Source organism: Ambystoma mexicanum, chromosome 9 (assembly GCF_040938575.1).
Source record: "Ambystoma mexicanum isolate Mex_15411 chromosome 9, UKY_AmexF1_1, whole genome shotgun sequence".
NCBI classification, from domain to species: domain Eukaryota; kingdom Metazoa; phylum Chordata; class Amphibia; order Caudata; family Ambystomatidae; genus Ambystoma; species Ambystoma mexicanum.
Window position 1 is genome coordinate 953137990 of NC_090931.1, and position 18007 is coordinate 953155996.

Sequence of the window (18007 nt, forward strand, 5' to 3'; positions counted from 1 at the left end):
ACTGCATCATTGACCCTTGCGAGAGCTGAGTGTGTTAGAGCGCTCATCTGATAGGAGAAAGAGCATAGTGCATATCAGCAAGAGACAGAGAGCCAGCCCAATCAAAGCTTCAGAACATAGGTGACATTGGGTCCCTGGTAAAAGGAGTTCAGGGCTTTAATACCCAGGCAGATCAGCCTAAACATCACCTGATCAGAGACCATTGCATACCTTATCTTCTTTAGCAGTGTGAGCAGTGAGACCCTCTGTTCCTACAGCGGCTACTGAGCTACTGCGGAAGTGGGGCAGGGATTTTATTTGCTTTTACTGACTGCCACAGACATTTTCAACAGCTGGATAATTTGATCCACTGAAATATGTTGGGGAGGCCTGGCATGTCTCTTATGCTTGAGGGAAAATGTGTAAGCTCTGACTGACCTCGTTGGACAGGGTGCTTTACACTATTCTGCATGAAGGAAAGGGATTTTTCTTAGTTGCATTGCATTGAACGAAACAGAGGATGTTGAATTTCACCGTAGAGAAGTAGCCTGGGCATTTGTTTTGTAAAATCGGCTAACTTCGGTTGAAGAGTGTGGTGCCCCCTGTGTGGTATAACGGTGCCCTACTGGTAACTTGTGCTTCGGGCTCAGTCAGTCACCCACCAGCTGTCGACCGAAGAACAGGTGACGCACAACAATACTCCTGCGCTTTCATCCCGCCCGCTCTGACAGGAAACGGCAGCGCTGCCTTCTCCTCTGACAGGACCTGCGCATTCCGAGACTTCACGCAGAGGCGAGGAGACGCCTCACAGTCGCCACAGCCATGCAGTTACCAGCACTCCTGCCGGCCCTTTTCTTGTCCTGCTCGGGTAAGTAATTACCGCGAGGTCCCAAAACGATACATAACTTGTTGGGTCTACAGCCGTGATGTAGCAAATTGTTTTGGAGAAAAGCCGGGGCCGTTGGATCCTACGTTTTTTTTTCTTCTTTTCCCTCTCCTGGGTTGCTACGTACTGACCTTTACTTTATTGTGGGAGCTGTAGAGCTCAAGTGAAAGCGTACAGTCAAAAACAAGTGGAATGCCTACTGCTGTTAATGATAATTGTAATCCGCATTGTGAAAGTAAGTGCGTGCACCGCATTGAGGAAAAACAGTGGAATGATGGACAGCAACATGTGCCCCGCGTGAATCCGTTATTTATAGTGCGTGCTAAATCTCCACGCGAGAGACTGGAACGTTTTGGCACGGCGAACAACGTTTCACTGAAATATTCCGGAGAAAGCATGTAGGGCTATTCACTTGTGAGATTGTAAAGATGACGCTTGACCCCAAACTATGCACCAGCCCTGTGAAATACAACGTGAATTTAGAAAATAACCAAGGATCACGTCCCAGGGACTGAAACGCTACACCGGATCCCGGGGCACTGCACTTCCGCCGTGTGCAAGTGGCGGATGCTACCACTGTAATAAGAGCCTCCTAATGGCTGAGGCGATTGGATTTTTTTTCAAAGCGAATTATGGAGTGTGGTTCATTTTGTTTTCTTCCCCAAATAAGGTTCTGTGCAGAACCAGGCTTGTTTGCTTTTGAGATGGGCAATAGCAACCCCTGTTAATTATGTAGCTGCGAAGATGTCCGAATGTAGCCTCAGGTGCTTTAAAGCAAATCAAACCTATCAGCGTCATTCGCTTTCAACTGGAGGTCTTGGTGTTTATGCTGGGGGGTCAGTGTGGTATTGCACGATATCAGCGCAGGCTGGGCACTGCGTGTTTCCCTGCATGCTTTGAACATTCCGTGTGACATTTCCGCAGGACTTGCAAGCAGTGGCGTTGCCAGGAATCAAATTTAGGAGGGGCACATAGGGGGTCCAAACACAAAAGCTGAGGGGGCACAGACAAAAGTGGGGGGGCCGCCTATGAAAGGTAATGTGTGACGTTACAGCACTACTGCAGAGAGGCTTTTGGGCACACCAACTACCCACACCCCACTGCACCCCCCCATCAGAATTAGGCACGAAACCATTCAGTGACTAATGGCCCATAATTAGCAGTTTCGTGTGCTACATTCTGATGCGGGGGGAGGGGGGGAGCTGCAAGCTGCTCTGCACACTATGGAGGTCGCTGTGCAGACGCCGGGCAGGAACACCTGAAAAGTGGCTCGTGCTCATGTTCATACTGATGCCACAATGCATACCAAGATCACTGCTAGCTTTGAGACAAAAGGAGAGTATTTGCTGTGTGATGTACAGACATTTGCCTTAGTGAGTGTCGTAAATAACACTGCAGAGAACACGATCACTGCTTGCCTTAGGTGGGGGGCAGAAGGGGGGCCCAGGATTTTAGAGGGGGGCACGCCACCCCCCACACCCCCTTACCGACGCGACTGCCTTCAAGAGATTCCGATTTACAACCCTTAAAACAAATGAAATTGTTGGGGCCCATATTGGGGTACCTAGAACTCTTCATACATGTAGATTCTGTGGCTTATCCAGGGGCGGAGCCAGCCTGAACATTTTAGGACGGCTTGATGAGAGTTTTGAAAGATGGTAGTGAGTAGGGCTAATTAAACAGGTTGCATTATTGGTTCCGATTCCCTCGTACACAGGGATGGCGTCTGGGCCTTTCAACCTTTTCATTTGAAATGGGCCCTCTGAGCAGCTGCCCCATGTTGGCAGTCCTATGACACACACATACTGATAATCTGCAGCTGTTGACCACTCCACTGCATTCTATGACTTCATTATTAATTTAAAAACTACACGGGTGCATCAGCCTGTCTTTTCCAAACTGTAAGGCAAGGAGGACTTCCAAACAAAGAAATGGACCCCCATCAGACCTGATAGATCTTCAGCGGGTCTTGTCCCCTCTACCCGCCCCCACCAACTCCCCTGAGCCCAGGAGGCTGAATAGCTATTTCACCTTCCTTTTGCCCATTAGTTGCCTCTTTCACCCCTTGTCCGGGGCTATTTACTTTCACAAAGCAATGCTAATCATTGGAGGACTGGGCCATAGGGTTTAGCATGTCCCAGCAGTTCGGAATTTGGCTTCATCATAAGTGGCCTGTTGATATTCACAAACAAAGGGGGGGGGGTCCTGGGAGTGTCTCTCAACCGGCCTATATCCCGGGTTAGAGTCTCAACCAGAGTCTTTAGCTCACCATCCTTTCACAGAAGAGAAATGTCCACTACATATCAGTCTTTGTCCTGCCCAAGGGCAGTCCAGCACAGAAATGCAATGCAATTCTCTTCTGAACAAGAGTACCAACAGCAACCCCAGACAAGTGTTTAGGCGTGGTTGGGCCTCGTCAGTGAGGTGGCGCTGTGCCTCTCCAAATGTGAGCAAGGGTCCCACGTCTGGAATACCCTAGTAATTTAGGGTGAAAACCCAAAGCTACTTAATAAGAATAAGCAAGGGGGGTTCTGGAGTTTCTCTCTACCAGCCTATATCCCGGGTTTGAGTCTCAACCAGAAGGGCTAGTCTTGAAGGTCCATTTGTAGTCTCACAGCTCTGTGCATTAAAGTTACCAGCCACTAAAATAAAAACCTCCTCCTAGGCTGAGGAGTAAGTCTCAATGATTTCCTCAAGGATATTCAAAATACTCATCGTCTGTCCACCACCAGGTGGATCATAGATATTAATGATCACCATATGGAGAAAATCAATGAGCCTTACTTCAGCAGCCAGCACATATGGAGGCAATTTAACTGATGTCACGTCACTACACTTAAGGAAGTTCGGAATGCCCATGACCAAGCCCCTCATAGGTCTCCCTTTTAATCCGTTTGTGGCTTTTTGACAAAATATCTTGTACCCATCCAGCAAAAGTTCACTCAGGAGCCAACTTTCTTGCACCAGGGACACATCATCATACAACAATCGCTGATCTCCTTCTCCATTGTGAATCAACCTCCTGTAGCCACGAGTGTTCCTGGAGCAGCTAGTCATATTCTTTGGTGCATTGCTAGGGTATTGCACTATTTTGGGTTGAAGAACCCCCGGTAACCAGTCCAAGTCTCTAGCTGACCCACGAGAAGCTGATTGAGCTGCTATGTACCGCTTATGCTATAACTATTGACCACTCTGATCGACCGTAACCTTTAACTGTTCGCTACCCTTCAATTTATCCATAATGTCCTCGGACTAAGTCAAACCGTAGCCCTTTTTCAAGAAGTCTTCGCAAAGGGCATTAAAAAGTTGCCAATGTGAGGGGACACACAGTGCAAGGCAGACCTTTTGACTGGGCTGTTATCTAGGTATTCAAATCACGCAACATCTGCCAATTCAATCACTCTTAATGATGATATGAACTGTAGCAATGAAAGGGCGTAAGCTCTATTCAAAGTACCTCCATCTTTGGGGTCAAACAATTCTTGTATTAGTATACTATGAGTTTGAGGCCTTGCAGCTACAGTTTGCTGAAAATCATCCTTGATATTAACTGAGTGATCTTGATGAGTGCACCGTGCCAGAGGAGTGGCGACTGGATGTTTAGTTGTTCTCAGTATAGGTAGACAGCCCTCTGTGTCTGGCAGATTTATGCACCTCCCCATTATCTTCAAAAAGTGCCAGGCCTTCATATATGATGGAATCCAGAACATCCTCCTCATCAGGAGATGCTGGGTGTGTAATGTGCTGCTTCACAATCCACTTGTCCAGATTGCCATATTGTTGCTTTGTTGTTTATTCCTCTTTTTCCCTAGCTTCAGCATTTTTTGGCCCCAAGATGGGATCAAGGGCCAGTGTGAAACAGGAGCTTGTTTCCTTTCATTTGAATTTTCAGATCATTATTTCCATGATGTTGTTTTGGTCTCTTACTCCTCTTTGCTTTCCTTTTGCAGCATTTGCTCTTCACTTATTTTCCAGCCAATTAATTGCAACAAGTAGCATTTATGGTATCAACCAAGATGGCAAGAGGGCCGGCCTCTGGCTACTAGTGGATGGGATGGTATGGACATATCCTGCACCACTTGGGGAGCATCTCTCTTACGGGACAATGACATCATAGATCCAAACGTAGCGCCTCTGCTAGATAAGCCCGTGTCAGGGATTGCACTTTCCTTGAGGCGACAGGCCTTAGAATGGAGCAGGAAGGTTCTGATTCAAAATACCAGCACCTCACCGGTTGGTGGCTTCAATGAAGAGACCCACAATATTGTGTAACATAGCATACTGGTCTGTTTGCACCTTGTTGGTGTTTTTGAATAACTTAATTAAACATTTGAGTGCTATTAGAAGTTGGTTAGAGGTTGCATTCCCATCCAGATTCATCAATCCATCGGTAGGCGTCTGCTTCAAATTGCTTACCTCAGATCCCGTGTTAAATAACTTTATCGACAAGCTAATGTTCGAAACATCAAGGTTACCATCACTGGTAACCACATTAGATTGCATCATAGTGGTTTGCTAGCTAGGACACAGGTTAAGGAGGAAATTGTTGTCATTTAATGGCAATAAGAAGGAATTCAAGATGGGATCACCCGTCCCCATCACCGGAGTACACGTGCTTGTGTCAGTCCGTTGTGCAAAGTAGTCAGTCATTTTCTCTTTAGTTTTTGGTCTAGGCACATGGAGCGATGTAGCCAAAGTGTTACATTCAATTACAGCCTCCGCGTTGGTACCCCTATCAGAGAAGCTGTTGGTCTGTAAATTGCACGCCATCTAGTAGGCTTAGGAGAAGCTACAGAAAGTCAAAGAGAAGTGTCATGCACAAATTACAGGCTTACTTTCCAGATCCAGCTATGGCTTCCCGCTTCCCTCTGCCTGTTGACTACCGACTGCAGAACACTTTGCGGAGCACTTTGCGCGCACGCTCCATGCGCGCTCCCAGATAAAATAAGCCAGACTAGCTTCAGCTCATCTGCAGCCCAATCCAAGGGCGAAATGTTGCAAGACGCTACCATGGTCTTGTTAAACACAGAACAAGGAGTGCTGCCGACTGCAGAATAGGTGGAGGAAAATATTCCAACTTACTTCCAAAACTCGACAGATTTACCACTAAAAAACCCTACATAGTCCTAAACACTCAATCAATTGGGATATTTGCGGCCTTACTACGACTTGTGATTCCCTCGTAATGCCACAGCACCAAATTGCGGTAACAGTAAGCGGGTTTGTTGGTGATTCTACAGATATACTGCCAAATCAACGCAAAGAAATATGAGGCCTTTTGTAATGTATTTAAGTATTTGTATTATTTGATTGTCTTCCTTTTAATCTATACTATGTGTTCTTCTGTGATAGAATTGCTTGCAAACGACCATACAGTAATAATACAAATATATAAATATAGAGATGTACCCTGAGGGGCTCATTTTCATAATGGAATGGAATACAATGCATGTGTAAATCTTGGGTGAATGCTGTTTACGGCACGCCATATTTTCATTGATTTTCATGGCATAGAAGAGCCACAAAGCGTAATTACTGCTTCCGCGCCCTCATTCCCTATGCCGTACACATTGCCATGCATTATCGCCAGCAGTACATTCAATTCCTATGCATGCCACCTGCTTTTTCCCCCTGCTAAAAGCAGGCAGATTCCATAGGATTGCATTGTAAACGCTGCCTGCCATGCGTAAATTGAATTGCATTTTCTTTATTGTTTTGACATTATCTGCATTGTCTTTTAGATTCCATAATATCCCATCTAGAGTTTCCAGCATATTAAGACGAAATTTGAAAAAAGATGTGTATTTGTTTTTTGTGGGGAAAATTCAGAATGTATTTGTGCGTGCCTTCCAAATGTGGCAGGAAATTGCAATCTTCACATAGAAGAGGATTAGCTGTTACTAGCGTCCAGTTATTACTCCAATCCCATTTGGTAATTTTTTTTTACAAAAGATTTTTAGATTTGCTCCAGGGTGAGCTGGGTATTGTAAATATTTGCGATAGTTTCAAAGAAGGTCTCATTAATTTCCCTAAACCTATCCAATTGTTTGTCTTCTTTTTAAAATGGTTAATTTTAGAAGTCCTCTTTTGAGGTGTGCATTATCTTGATAGAAATAATACTCCTCTGCTAATCTTAAGAGTTGTGATCTATTGGCATCGGTTGCACTAGAGGCTGGCAGGTTGGCAGTACAGACACCTCATCTCACAATTGGAAGAAGGATCCGGGCGCCGAAATGGCACTGCATCTGACGTGGCATCAATTCTTCCACCAGCCCAAATGGGGCAGATATTCTTATCCCTACACCAATGTAGGCGGGGGTCTCAGGGCTTCTTACCTTTCCCAGTGTTGCTGGCAAGATGGCCTAGCCAGTGAAGCGCTCGCCCCAGATGTCACCCTGCAATTCATATGCTTGACTCCCAGCTGGGCTGACTCAGCCCTTTATCCTTCTGAGGTCGAAAAATAGATCATGGGTGATATCACCACCAAAGAATAAAGTGTTCCAAAGCAGAAGCAATTCAGCATGGAGCGTCATAAGAAGAAGTCATATGACTATTTTTGCATTATTAGTGCAGGGTATTTAGGTAGGGGTACGTGATTGAGGAATACAGGACCTACCTCCTCGTGATGATTTGGGTGCATTCAGATCTCTTCTCCTTTTTAAGTGTTGGGGGGCAGGGGATGTGAGACATGCGATGATGATGATGCGTGGCAATGCTGACATATGTGAGAAATGTATGAAACAGCTGATGGCGCTTTTTTGTATTTTGATTTTCCAGTACTGCCTGTATTGTGTTCCAAAGATGAAACTCGCCTGGTGTCGGATCTGTTCGAAAATTACACTAAGGTTGTTCGACCTGTGAAAAATTTCAAAGACCCGGTTGTGGTAACAGTTGGGCTTCAGCTTATTCAACTCATTAATGTGGTATGTGGGTGCACACTTTGGCAGTCTCGCGAGCTCTTCCCTAACCTACTTGCCCTAGTAACTGACCATGATTTCTGTCATTTCTTCTAGGATGAAGTTAACCAGATTGTAACTACCAATGTGCGGCTGAAACAGGTTTGTCATGTGAAAATAGATGTGCCACTAACTCTCCAAGCAGTCACCGTGTCATGTGACTTCATTGATATTGATATTGATATTTTATTTCTATCGCGCTCGTACACAAGTGTTTCAGAGCGCGACAAGGCAAGGGAGGGGAACAGGGGAGAACAAAACAGCAATCTTACTAGGCCCAGTGACATTGAGAACGCGCAAGTGCATGGGAGAGGGGGAGGGGAAAAGTGCATGGAAGGGGGGAGAAGTGGAAAGTGTGAAGCAGAGGAGAAACAGATAAATAACAATAAATAAATAATAAAGGCAACAAACAGTTTTAGTGTAGCCAGAAATTTGCAAGTGCTAGGTTTAAGGCAGCAGACAGGGTAGGTCTGATAAGTGCAGGAAGAAAAAGGGGGTGCTGTATGGGTACAGATACAGACCCCAGTGCAAAGGGTGGCCCGGAGGCAGTGCGGGGGGAGGGTGGCAGGGTGAGCAGGTACCTGGGCCCGGAGGACAGAGGGTGGCCAGGTGCACAGTGCCAAGAGAGAACAGATCAGCAGGGGAGAGGGGGAGCGAAGCCAGAAGAAAAGAGGAAGGTCTTGAGGTGCTTCCGGAACCGGAGATGGTTCGCCTCAAGTTTTAGAGTAGCAGGGAGGCTGTTCCAGAGGTTGCTGTCTCATGATTCTGTGCAGCCAAGTGGAATTTAGAGAAGCAAACTTTGCTAAGAAAAATCTGAACTTGATCTCACGAATTTACTTCTATTCCTCTTTAAACAACTATGAAAGTCTATAGGTTAGGATTCAACACATAAATTATTAGTGCGCATACACTTACTAAATAGTGATACAGAAATATTGCATTTAGTAATGCACGATCGGCAGTGAAGCCAAAACCTTGTCTGAGATTATACCACTTGGAGTGTTGTGGGCTGGACAGCAGAGCGGAAACTTAATGCTGTTTCCATATGTGATTTTAAATGGTGTTGCCTTAGTGGGGCTGTCAATGTTTGTTGCTTTTCTAGAGACACTAGTGAGCCTCATTATAAGTTTTCCGGTATGGAAAAAAAGTGCTGGTAATAACGTCTACTGGCACTTTTCCGGACTGGCAGGGGTTGCATGACTTACCTCCAGCCAAGAAATGGAGGTAACTCAGGCCCCCACTGGCGTTAAACAGCCAATATTTCTGGCCCGGTACTCCTGGTGCCAGAAATACCGGCAAATTTCCCCCATGGAGTCATGTAATAGGGAATTACGAGTATTTCCACCACTTGTGAGGGATATCAGGTGGCGGAAACGGTAATACCATTTGGTGGTATCCCGTCAGAACTACTGGCAGGATACCACCAAACTCGGAATGACCCCCAGTCTATTGATGCTGTCTTTCAGAGTGCTTTTCCTCGGCAGAGCTGCTGGTGAACACAAACTAACAGAGCCAGTGTTTGAGCTGCAGGGATGATTTATGCTCATGACATGAAAGTGACACAGTGGGCCTCATTACAAGGTTGGGAGTCCAGAAACAAATGGTACCGGTATGCTTGCCGGTACCGTTGTTACTGGGCCGCCAAACTCCGAGCTGTGCGCGCGGGTGCCTTCCATACCGCCAGGCCAGCCCTGGTGGTATGGTAGGCACCCGATAGCAGAGCAAGCCTGTAGCACTGGCACGGTAATGAACCGTGCCAGTACTACAGGCATCCCGATTCCCATTGAGCAAGGCTACCTCCAACCTCGTAATGAGTCTCTTTTCATGGTAAGAGGCTGAGTCTGAATACGTGCAGCTTTGGTCCTTCTTAACACCCTTTACCTTAAAGGGGTGTTTCTGCTACCCGGGGCTCTGGGGCTCACCAGTTGGGAATGATAAAGGCACACTGTGACAGGCACATGCCCTTGAGAAGGGCTGCCTCATTATACCACTCTCTGACCAACTTTCCTATGTCATGAATACAAGAGTCAGCAATGATGCTTTTGTGGATTCAGAAATGTATAATAGTGACATGAATTATTACTAAACACTAACCATTTCCACCATCAAAATGATGATGGAAGTTAATAGAACAAAAATCACCAAGGTACATCTTTGCAGTCCCTCTGGTGGTATTCCAGAAATACCAATAGCGCCACCACTGTACAAGAGGTAAAACGGTAATTAAGTGGATGTTTTGGAAGTACCACCAACAGTAATGGTAACTAACAGCATCAGTATTCCAGCACAGAAATCACTCTTAAGACATAATGAGACTCTATATTTTCTTGATCCTACCATGACAACTTCAGAAACATTCAGGTAGTAACTTGATTCAAAGCTTTACAACATTGTGAATTTACAACAATCTAAAAACAGCTCTTTTCAACTAACTTTCTATGGGCCTCATTACACGGTAGGCGGTGAACCATGGCGCAATTAGCGCCATGGTTCATGCCAGTAAAATACCGGCACCGCCTTGGTGGAAAGGGGAATTACCGCCCCATTCCAAGGTTGGAGGGGCGGTAATTCCCCCTTCCACCATTGCCCTTCCCCATTCCCATTTTTGCCCCATAGGGCATAATAGGAATGGGGAAGGCGCTAATTATGGCACCGCAAATTGCGGTACCGTAATTAGCTCCCTGGGTCCCTTTGCGGGTTGGTTTTTAACGCCTGCAAAAAGCAGGCGTTAAATTCCCCAACCCGCAAAGGGACCTCGTAGTAAGGCGGTAAGGATTTACCGGTACCGGTAAAATACCGGTACCGGTAAACCCTTACCGCCTACCGTGTAATGAGGCCCTATGTCTGTACTAAGCCATGTTGATGCACGGTACTAAGCCATGTTGAAGCCATGTTGATGCACTTTATGTAACTAAGCCATTATCACCAGCTGTAACAAGCGCCACGATGCCTTCGGGCTGTTGTGCGCTCAACAAATATGAATAAATAAATAAATAAATTGTGCGAACACTAACAATAATGATTGTTACATAACATGAGAAATGGATTTCAATAACATATTACCTTAGTGTAGCAAGAGCATCTTTGCTCAGCTCCCACAGGCAACCAGAACTGCCAGATAACACCATTTGCAAGTAAAACAAGGCATCCCAAGTGGTGAAGTGGAAGGATTAGAGAGTGAATGCCAGATAAAGGCATCCTGGATGTCTGCTATCTTTATTGGCACATTACCACATGGACTCGTTTGGCATCCAGTACTCTCTGCTCTCTTATCTATCAGTTTTCCACCAAGAATGCTTGTATTAAGGGCAAATTCAGGTGCAAGTTAATGGAGCTTCCCGTATAACAAAGTTATTACTGTACACGTTTGGAGCATCGTTATTTGAGATAAATGCTTAGAGAATTAAACAATTAAACACTTACATGCTAATTAAAATGTATGGTAGTCTATTCTTTTGAAAATATTTAATATTTCATTGTATCTCTCTCACTCAGGGGTGGACTGCACTATTGGGAACTCTGGAGATTTCCCAGTATGCCTCCGCACCCTGGGCTTCTTTTGTGTGGTGACCTATTTTATTTCCACATTTTCAGATAGGAGAAGGTTTGGGCTTGCTGAAAATGTGTAATATGGGGCCACTTTTAACTTTATTTCCAGGGCATCTTTTGGTTGCCAGTTCACCCCTGTTAATTTAAGTGTCTTAAAGAAAGGTATATTAGGACAATTCTGTGATGTCATAGCTTGCCACTCAATAGCTCTGGCGAGGTGCCCGGTGACCAGTGGCAGTCCCTCTCCTTCATTCACACCCACACATGCTCTCTTTAGTTTCAGTTTAGTTTATTGTTTTGCAGATATGATAAGACATATATTCTTGAACAAAACCAAGAAAAACCTTGCATTTCGTATCCCAAAGAATGTTTTGCAAATTGGATTTTTATTGAAGATTAAGCCAGGACCAACAAACCAATGAAAACAAACTTGTCGATCTGACAGTGTCAAGTTGCACATCACTGACCGTCTTAAGCACCAAAGACAATTCAAGTAGCAAAAAACAAATAGACACATGTTTTCAAATAGTGCGGCTACTCTCAGAGCCCTTGCTCATCCCATTGAAAAACCCTGGCACACCCGTCTACCTTTCACCCCCAACGGCGACATCTTTCTCAGTACGTTTTGAATAATGACAGATAATCAGCGACTGCATGGCAACATGCCTACTGTCCACCGCACAGGCTCATCCCCAACATGGCCTGGGACAACTTGCATTTGCCCATCATTCGTGTTTCTTCACCACACCAACCTCTCTCCCACAGTCTTTCAGCCTCTTGGTTTCAGTTTCAGAGTTCTGTAACTTTTCGTGGTTGCTAGTCAACCACGAAAAGTTACAGAACTCTGAAAGCACAGGTCCCAGGGTGCCGCTGCAGCACAGGAGGCAGCCATGGAACAGGAGGCAGCCGTTGAGATTACGTTCTTTTTTTCCCCTTTTCTTTTCCTTTTTTTCTGTTCTGTTTTTTTAATGCATTGCCATGGGGGTCACAGCTGTGACCCCTGGCGACGCCAAATGACACCCATGCTTTGGAGGTCTTCACAAAACAGCAGGATCAAAGGATCAAAGCACCTGTTAGAAAATTCGGCAAATAATAGTACTACAGCTTGTCAGAGTGGCAGAAGTATGCTTACAGGAAAAAATATGTTACAATAAGTAACTAGTGAACTATGTCGGATATGTTGTGAGGCTAGTGATGCTTGGTATTTTGATTTTTCGTCCAATTGGGTAAGGCAGGTCAGGTAACATGACATGGATGTACATGAATATAACAAGGGAACACAGCAACAGGGAGACAAATAGAGAGGGCAGTCCCTTCCCATTGGGACCCCTGCTCCCTCTTTCTTCCCCTCTCTTTGGCCTTCCTCATTGGGCCCTCCCCCTGCTGCTTCAACTGAAGCTAGAAACTTTGGAGTCATCTTCGACTCCCCTCTCTCCTTCCTCCCTGGCACTCAGGACATTCACAAGAAGTCCAATTATCAGCTCTTCCTTCTCAAAGGAATTCTACCTTTTCTCACTTTCCCACAGAGGCTCAATGTGACTCAAGCCCTAGTTCTCTCTAGACTTGGCTACTGTAATAGCCTTCTCCTGAATCATCCTTCTTCCACCCTGTGACCCCTTCAGCTTACCCAGAATAGGGCAGCAAGACTTATCCTTGGCCTTAAGCCCAGGGACCACATCTCTCCAGCACTAAAAAGTCTTCACTGGCTCCCAGTTGCTGCACGGATTCAATTCAAATCCCTCTGTATCATCCAGAAGGCTGTCTGGGCCCGAGGAACACACTATCTTCAACCTTTTTTCACTAAATACTCTCCCACTAGATCACTTCGCTCCTCTGGCACCAACTCTTTGTGTGTAAAGCATTTTGCTAAAAAGAGGGCAGGAGGTCGCTCACTTTCCTCTGCGGGTTGCCTCCTTTGGAATAACTCACCCTCCCTCTGCGCCTTGAGCAGTATCTTCTAAAATTCCGGAAGCTCAAGACTTTCCTTTTTTCCTCCTCCTTCCCTTCTTTTCTCCTCTGCTAGTCCCACAGTTGCTGAATCGGTGTCCTTGGCCTTATGCATCTTCGGGGTCTTGACCTCCCACACCAATTCTTCCCAGCTCCTGTCTATCCATAGCACTTTGCATCCGCACACTCTCCGCTCTGGAGACTCGCACTTACACCTCCCATGGCCCAGTCTGTGTAGCACTCAACATTCCTAGCACTTCGTCCATGGCTCACCCATGAGCTCGGTCTCCCCAGCACTTCCCTCTCTTCCTTCTATCTTTCTGCACTTGCACGTTCTGAACACTCAAAGCATAGTAGGTCTGTCCCTCTTCCTCTTCCCCCTCTGCACTTAATATTGTGTTGTAATGTATTTCCCGCGCTCCCTCACTCCCTCCCTGCCCTGTGGGCGCTTTGAAACAGTATATTCTAATTCTATAAGCGCCTAACAAGCAAATAATAAATACAAATAATAAAAGAGCACACAAAGATGACCCAACAAGAAGGCCATAGGGTCAGATATCACTGATGGCCTATAATCTGGTTGACTAGCCTGATTAGGCAAAAAGATTTCAGAGATGGAAACTTTCATTTTCATTTTATAGATGCATTTAGAATTTCATTATTTCTACTGTTTAAAATGAGAAATTCCATGGCTATTGCATCCCATTACCTTATATATATTGTTACACATACACAGCTCTGACAGAACGCATACCCCTATGCTTAACTATAAATAAGTTGTGATTTGTGTAGAAGTTTGATGTGCATAATTCAATGAAATATATGTTTAAAGCAATTTACTATCAAGAAACTCTTTTGATGTGCATTGTATAGGTTGAATACAAAACACTGTACTGTGGTGTACCAGTAAGAAAAAGGCAACATTAATTTGAACTATAGATATCATTAGCTCAGTTACTTATCTATTGGGAGAGGGGCTAGTGACACCTTTAAACACTAGCCGGAATTTAGCGGCACTCGCCCCCTCATTGATCCTGTTCATGACTAGTCCAGTGTGTAGAAATCTGGTGAAAGCCTCGCATTTAACATTCTGGCATAAAAGACCTGCTTGCAAAGAAAGCAATTCCCTTTGTTCCCAGGCTGTAAAAGGCCGTGAGTCCTCTTTTATTTTGTCCAGAGACCAGAACCCTTCATCCCATATATATTTGTCGACTTTATTCCTGGGGGCTCTTCATAAACTATGTAGATTTGAAGAACACTTACTTTGAGTTCCCTATCTTAGAACACATATTTCTAGGACTTTTAATATGGAATCAACACTAACAATGTTGAGTCCTTCCCCTTGGACTAAAGTGTGCTCTGTGGATTTTCCTCAAACTTCTGAGCGCTCTGGATGATGAATTTCATTCAGAAGGAATTCACAACAATCCGTAGCTGAATGATTGGGCTATTCATGCTTCATCCAACATCTAGTTATGTCCCAATCCCAAAGGCTTCTGCAACTTTTGGACTGTTCAGGCTGGCTAGTGATGTTCCAGAAATCCCATATTCTTCATACTCAGGAATTGGAAACAATAGGTCAAATATTATATATTGTCCACTTCAAGGAGTTCTTTCCTCCATCCTGGGTTGTCCAAAGTTGACTGTGAACTGTTTTATCATTAAAGGCTTTGTTGCTGGGTACAGTAAAAGGGAGGTGGCTGCTTCTGAGTTCTCAGTGCCTTGAGCACATTAACATCGCAAGCCCCCAATGAAATGCGTCAGGAATTCCTGGTCTCCAGAATCTCTTGTTTGCTCCTTGAAGACACTAATGGATGCTTCTCTCCAAATGCCCATGCAGTGGTAACTCAGAATGATGAAGATTCTAAAGGAAATTCATGTAAACCGTTCTTTGGCCCTTGTAACCACAATTTAAGTGAGCAGGATTGGTTGGGGCGCAACCCTAAGAAGAAAAACAGTCCAATGGACGTGGAACCTTACCAGTCGGGAGTAATCCTCTGACTGAATTGAACTTTCAGAAATCGTTTTGCCTCTCCAGGCTTTTGCATCATTAATCTTGAACCGTATTGTCATGTTTGCACCGCCAACCAGGTTGTAAAGGCCTTAGTGATTCAACCGGGGGACACCCAATCCCAAATACTATTGGAGGTGGTTCATCTACAAGATTTATGGGTGGAAGGTTGCCCTGTGTGTCTATCAATGGCTTACATTCCCGGATATCAAAATATCACAGAAGTAACTTGCTATCAACCCTACCCCCCCCCCTCTCTCTCTCTCTCTCTCTCTCTCTCTCTCTCTCTCTCTTTTTCTCCTCTCTTTCTCTCTTTCTCTCTTTCTCTCTCCCAGCTCTAAATATTCCAGCCATTTGGAGCTGAGGCTCAGAATGGTTTGAAACTTTAACACAGAATTCTAGTCACTCCTTTAGATATGAGTGTTTGATGGTTCGTCTCCGCTAAAATACAGCTCTTGGATCATACTGAGTTCTAGGATAGGTGACCACTTTCCTAGGATTAATACAATAGGGACATACAAATAAACACTAATGAAAAAAGCGCAGATGATGCACGTTTTTCATTTGCATTCATTGTAGAAATGCAAAGATCGTCTTAGCCATAAAGGTGACCTGTGAGTGTCAATGGGGCTGAGCGGCAGCACAAATGATGCGCTAGCCAGCCCTCTTGCATACTTTAGTGTCAGGGGTGTACTCTTGACTCTAATATATAACAGGTTCCCAGCAAATATGTAGGTATTGGGAGCATGTTTCACAATGACTATTTGAGGGATAGAAATACAAGTGGGACAGCATTTCACATGCCCTTATTCTTTTTATTTTATTGATAATGTGTGTTGGTTGACAAAACAACCTTTCACATACATACACAATCCAACATAAACATTCAGCATAAAAAAATCACCAATACAATACATAATTATATAAAACACAAATCACTGTCACATATTTACTAATTAATAATTATCAATTTTAGCTTCACTAAGAATTTTAGCCGCTCAATAGTTAGCATCATCTCATGTCCACTAGCTGCTCTTAACCAAAGATATTCTGTGTCGAGCCAGCTTTCCTCATGGACAAAAATCGCTTACACATTGCATGTCTTAATTCATACAATGCAGAACACTTAGTTAGGAGATGTTTTAAGGTTTGAACTTCTTTTTAATTTTTACAAATATTACAATGATCCAATATTTCTCCCTGCTTACTTCGAATAGAATGGATTTGTTGGGTCATAGTAATATTCAATCTGAATCTAAGAAATAGATCCCTCCAATGCCTATTCAGAAATTGACATAAATAACCAGGTAACAAACCGAGAGGTTTATGTAAAATAGGGAAACTTTGATGCAACGTATATGTTCTCATTTTCCCGGTCGTAGATGTCCAATCCTTTCAATTAAAATTCTCTTGCACAATGATGTACCAGTAATAAAATCTTCATTTGTAAATCCAATATTTCCTAAAATCCCTTCAGCATACATTCTAAAATCCATTAAACTAGGGGATTCATTATAGAGTATAATATCATTTAAATCTTCGCAAAAAAGGTCTGAGCAGTAGGCATCAACACTTTATGAAACAACAATAACATTTTCCATTTAAAACACCCATTTAGTGAAGTCAGACCCAGTTCAATCCTAAGGGTCATTATTGGGGGACAATGAGGGAAATTAAGCGCTTATTTCCTCCCTCCAAGTAGTCCGAGTTAAAATCTCTGCACTGATGTTTCACTTCCATGCTATAGAGGAGGGCCAGGACAGTCTTCAGTTTATAAAATTCTATTAGGGGGCAAATTGTGAATCTGCAATATACTTCATACATTTTCCCTATCTAAGAACTAAATTGCTCCATCTTGGCCTTTAATCGGGCTACTATCAACTTTTTGTTCAAATAGGCCCCAAAATAAAAACAAAAGTATTTCACAGTTTTTACAGGTAATCATTTAGAACCATTAATAAACCATCCAAAGTGATATGGAAGATTAATGCTTCTATTAAATCTGATTATTTAGGATTTTTTCACATTAATGGCGAGGGCATTTTTCATCGCTTAATCTACTGTGGTGTTTATCAGTCTCTGCAGGCCCAAAGGCGTTAAATCGGCTAATATTAGGTAATCTGCATACGCCATCCATGTAACCACCAGGTTATGGATTTTTGGTCTTGCCAGAGACATCTCATTTAATGCATCTGATAAATCCGACAGATGAAGACTGAAGAGACAGGGCGCTAGTATACATCGCTGACGCAATTCCTGTGAGGTGGGATTCTCCTCACTGAGTGCGCACTGACTGTTCATTCCAACCTGAAGCATAGTATTATTATGTAAATATCTAATTATTGCCAAAAGAGAAGGTGTAATTCCCAATTTTTGCATTCGGATCAAGCAGTTAACAATATCGAATGCTTGATTCAAATCTATCATGACAATGTAGAGTGCAGGTGCTTTTCTCTGCCACGCATTTTCACGTCGATAATTCAGTAAAAATCTGCAAAGAGCAGTATTCATTCCTTTGCAGAAACCTAATTGTTTTTTCTGAAGGTGTCCTGAACCAAAGGCCCACTTCTCTAATTACTTGAACACCACACTATCACAAATTTACTATCTGCATCAAGAAGAGCGATAGGCCTATAGTTTACTGGATCAGACCTATCATCCTTCTTAAATATTGGGACC

The 18007-nt window shown here is 44.0% G+C and overlaps 1 protein-coding gene across 1 annotated transcript in view; it reads left to right on the forward strand.

The window, feature by feature from the left end:
- Positions 1-689: 689 nt before the first annotated feature.
- The window catches only part of CHRNA1 (cholinergic receptor nicotinic alpha 1 subunit), a 110266-nt gene continuing 92948 nt past the window's right edge, over positions 690-18007 (forward strand). Inside the window, exons 1-3 of the mRNA XM_069616146.1 lie at positions 690-847; positions 7643-7788; positions 7879-7923. Coding sequence (XP_069472247.1) covers positions 802-847; positions 7643-7788; positions 7879-7923 — 237 coding nt within the window. The 5' untranslated portion in view covers positions 690-801. The remainder of the gene's footprint in view (positions 848-7642; positions 7789-7878; positions 7924-18007) is intronic.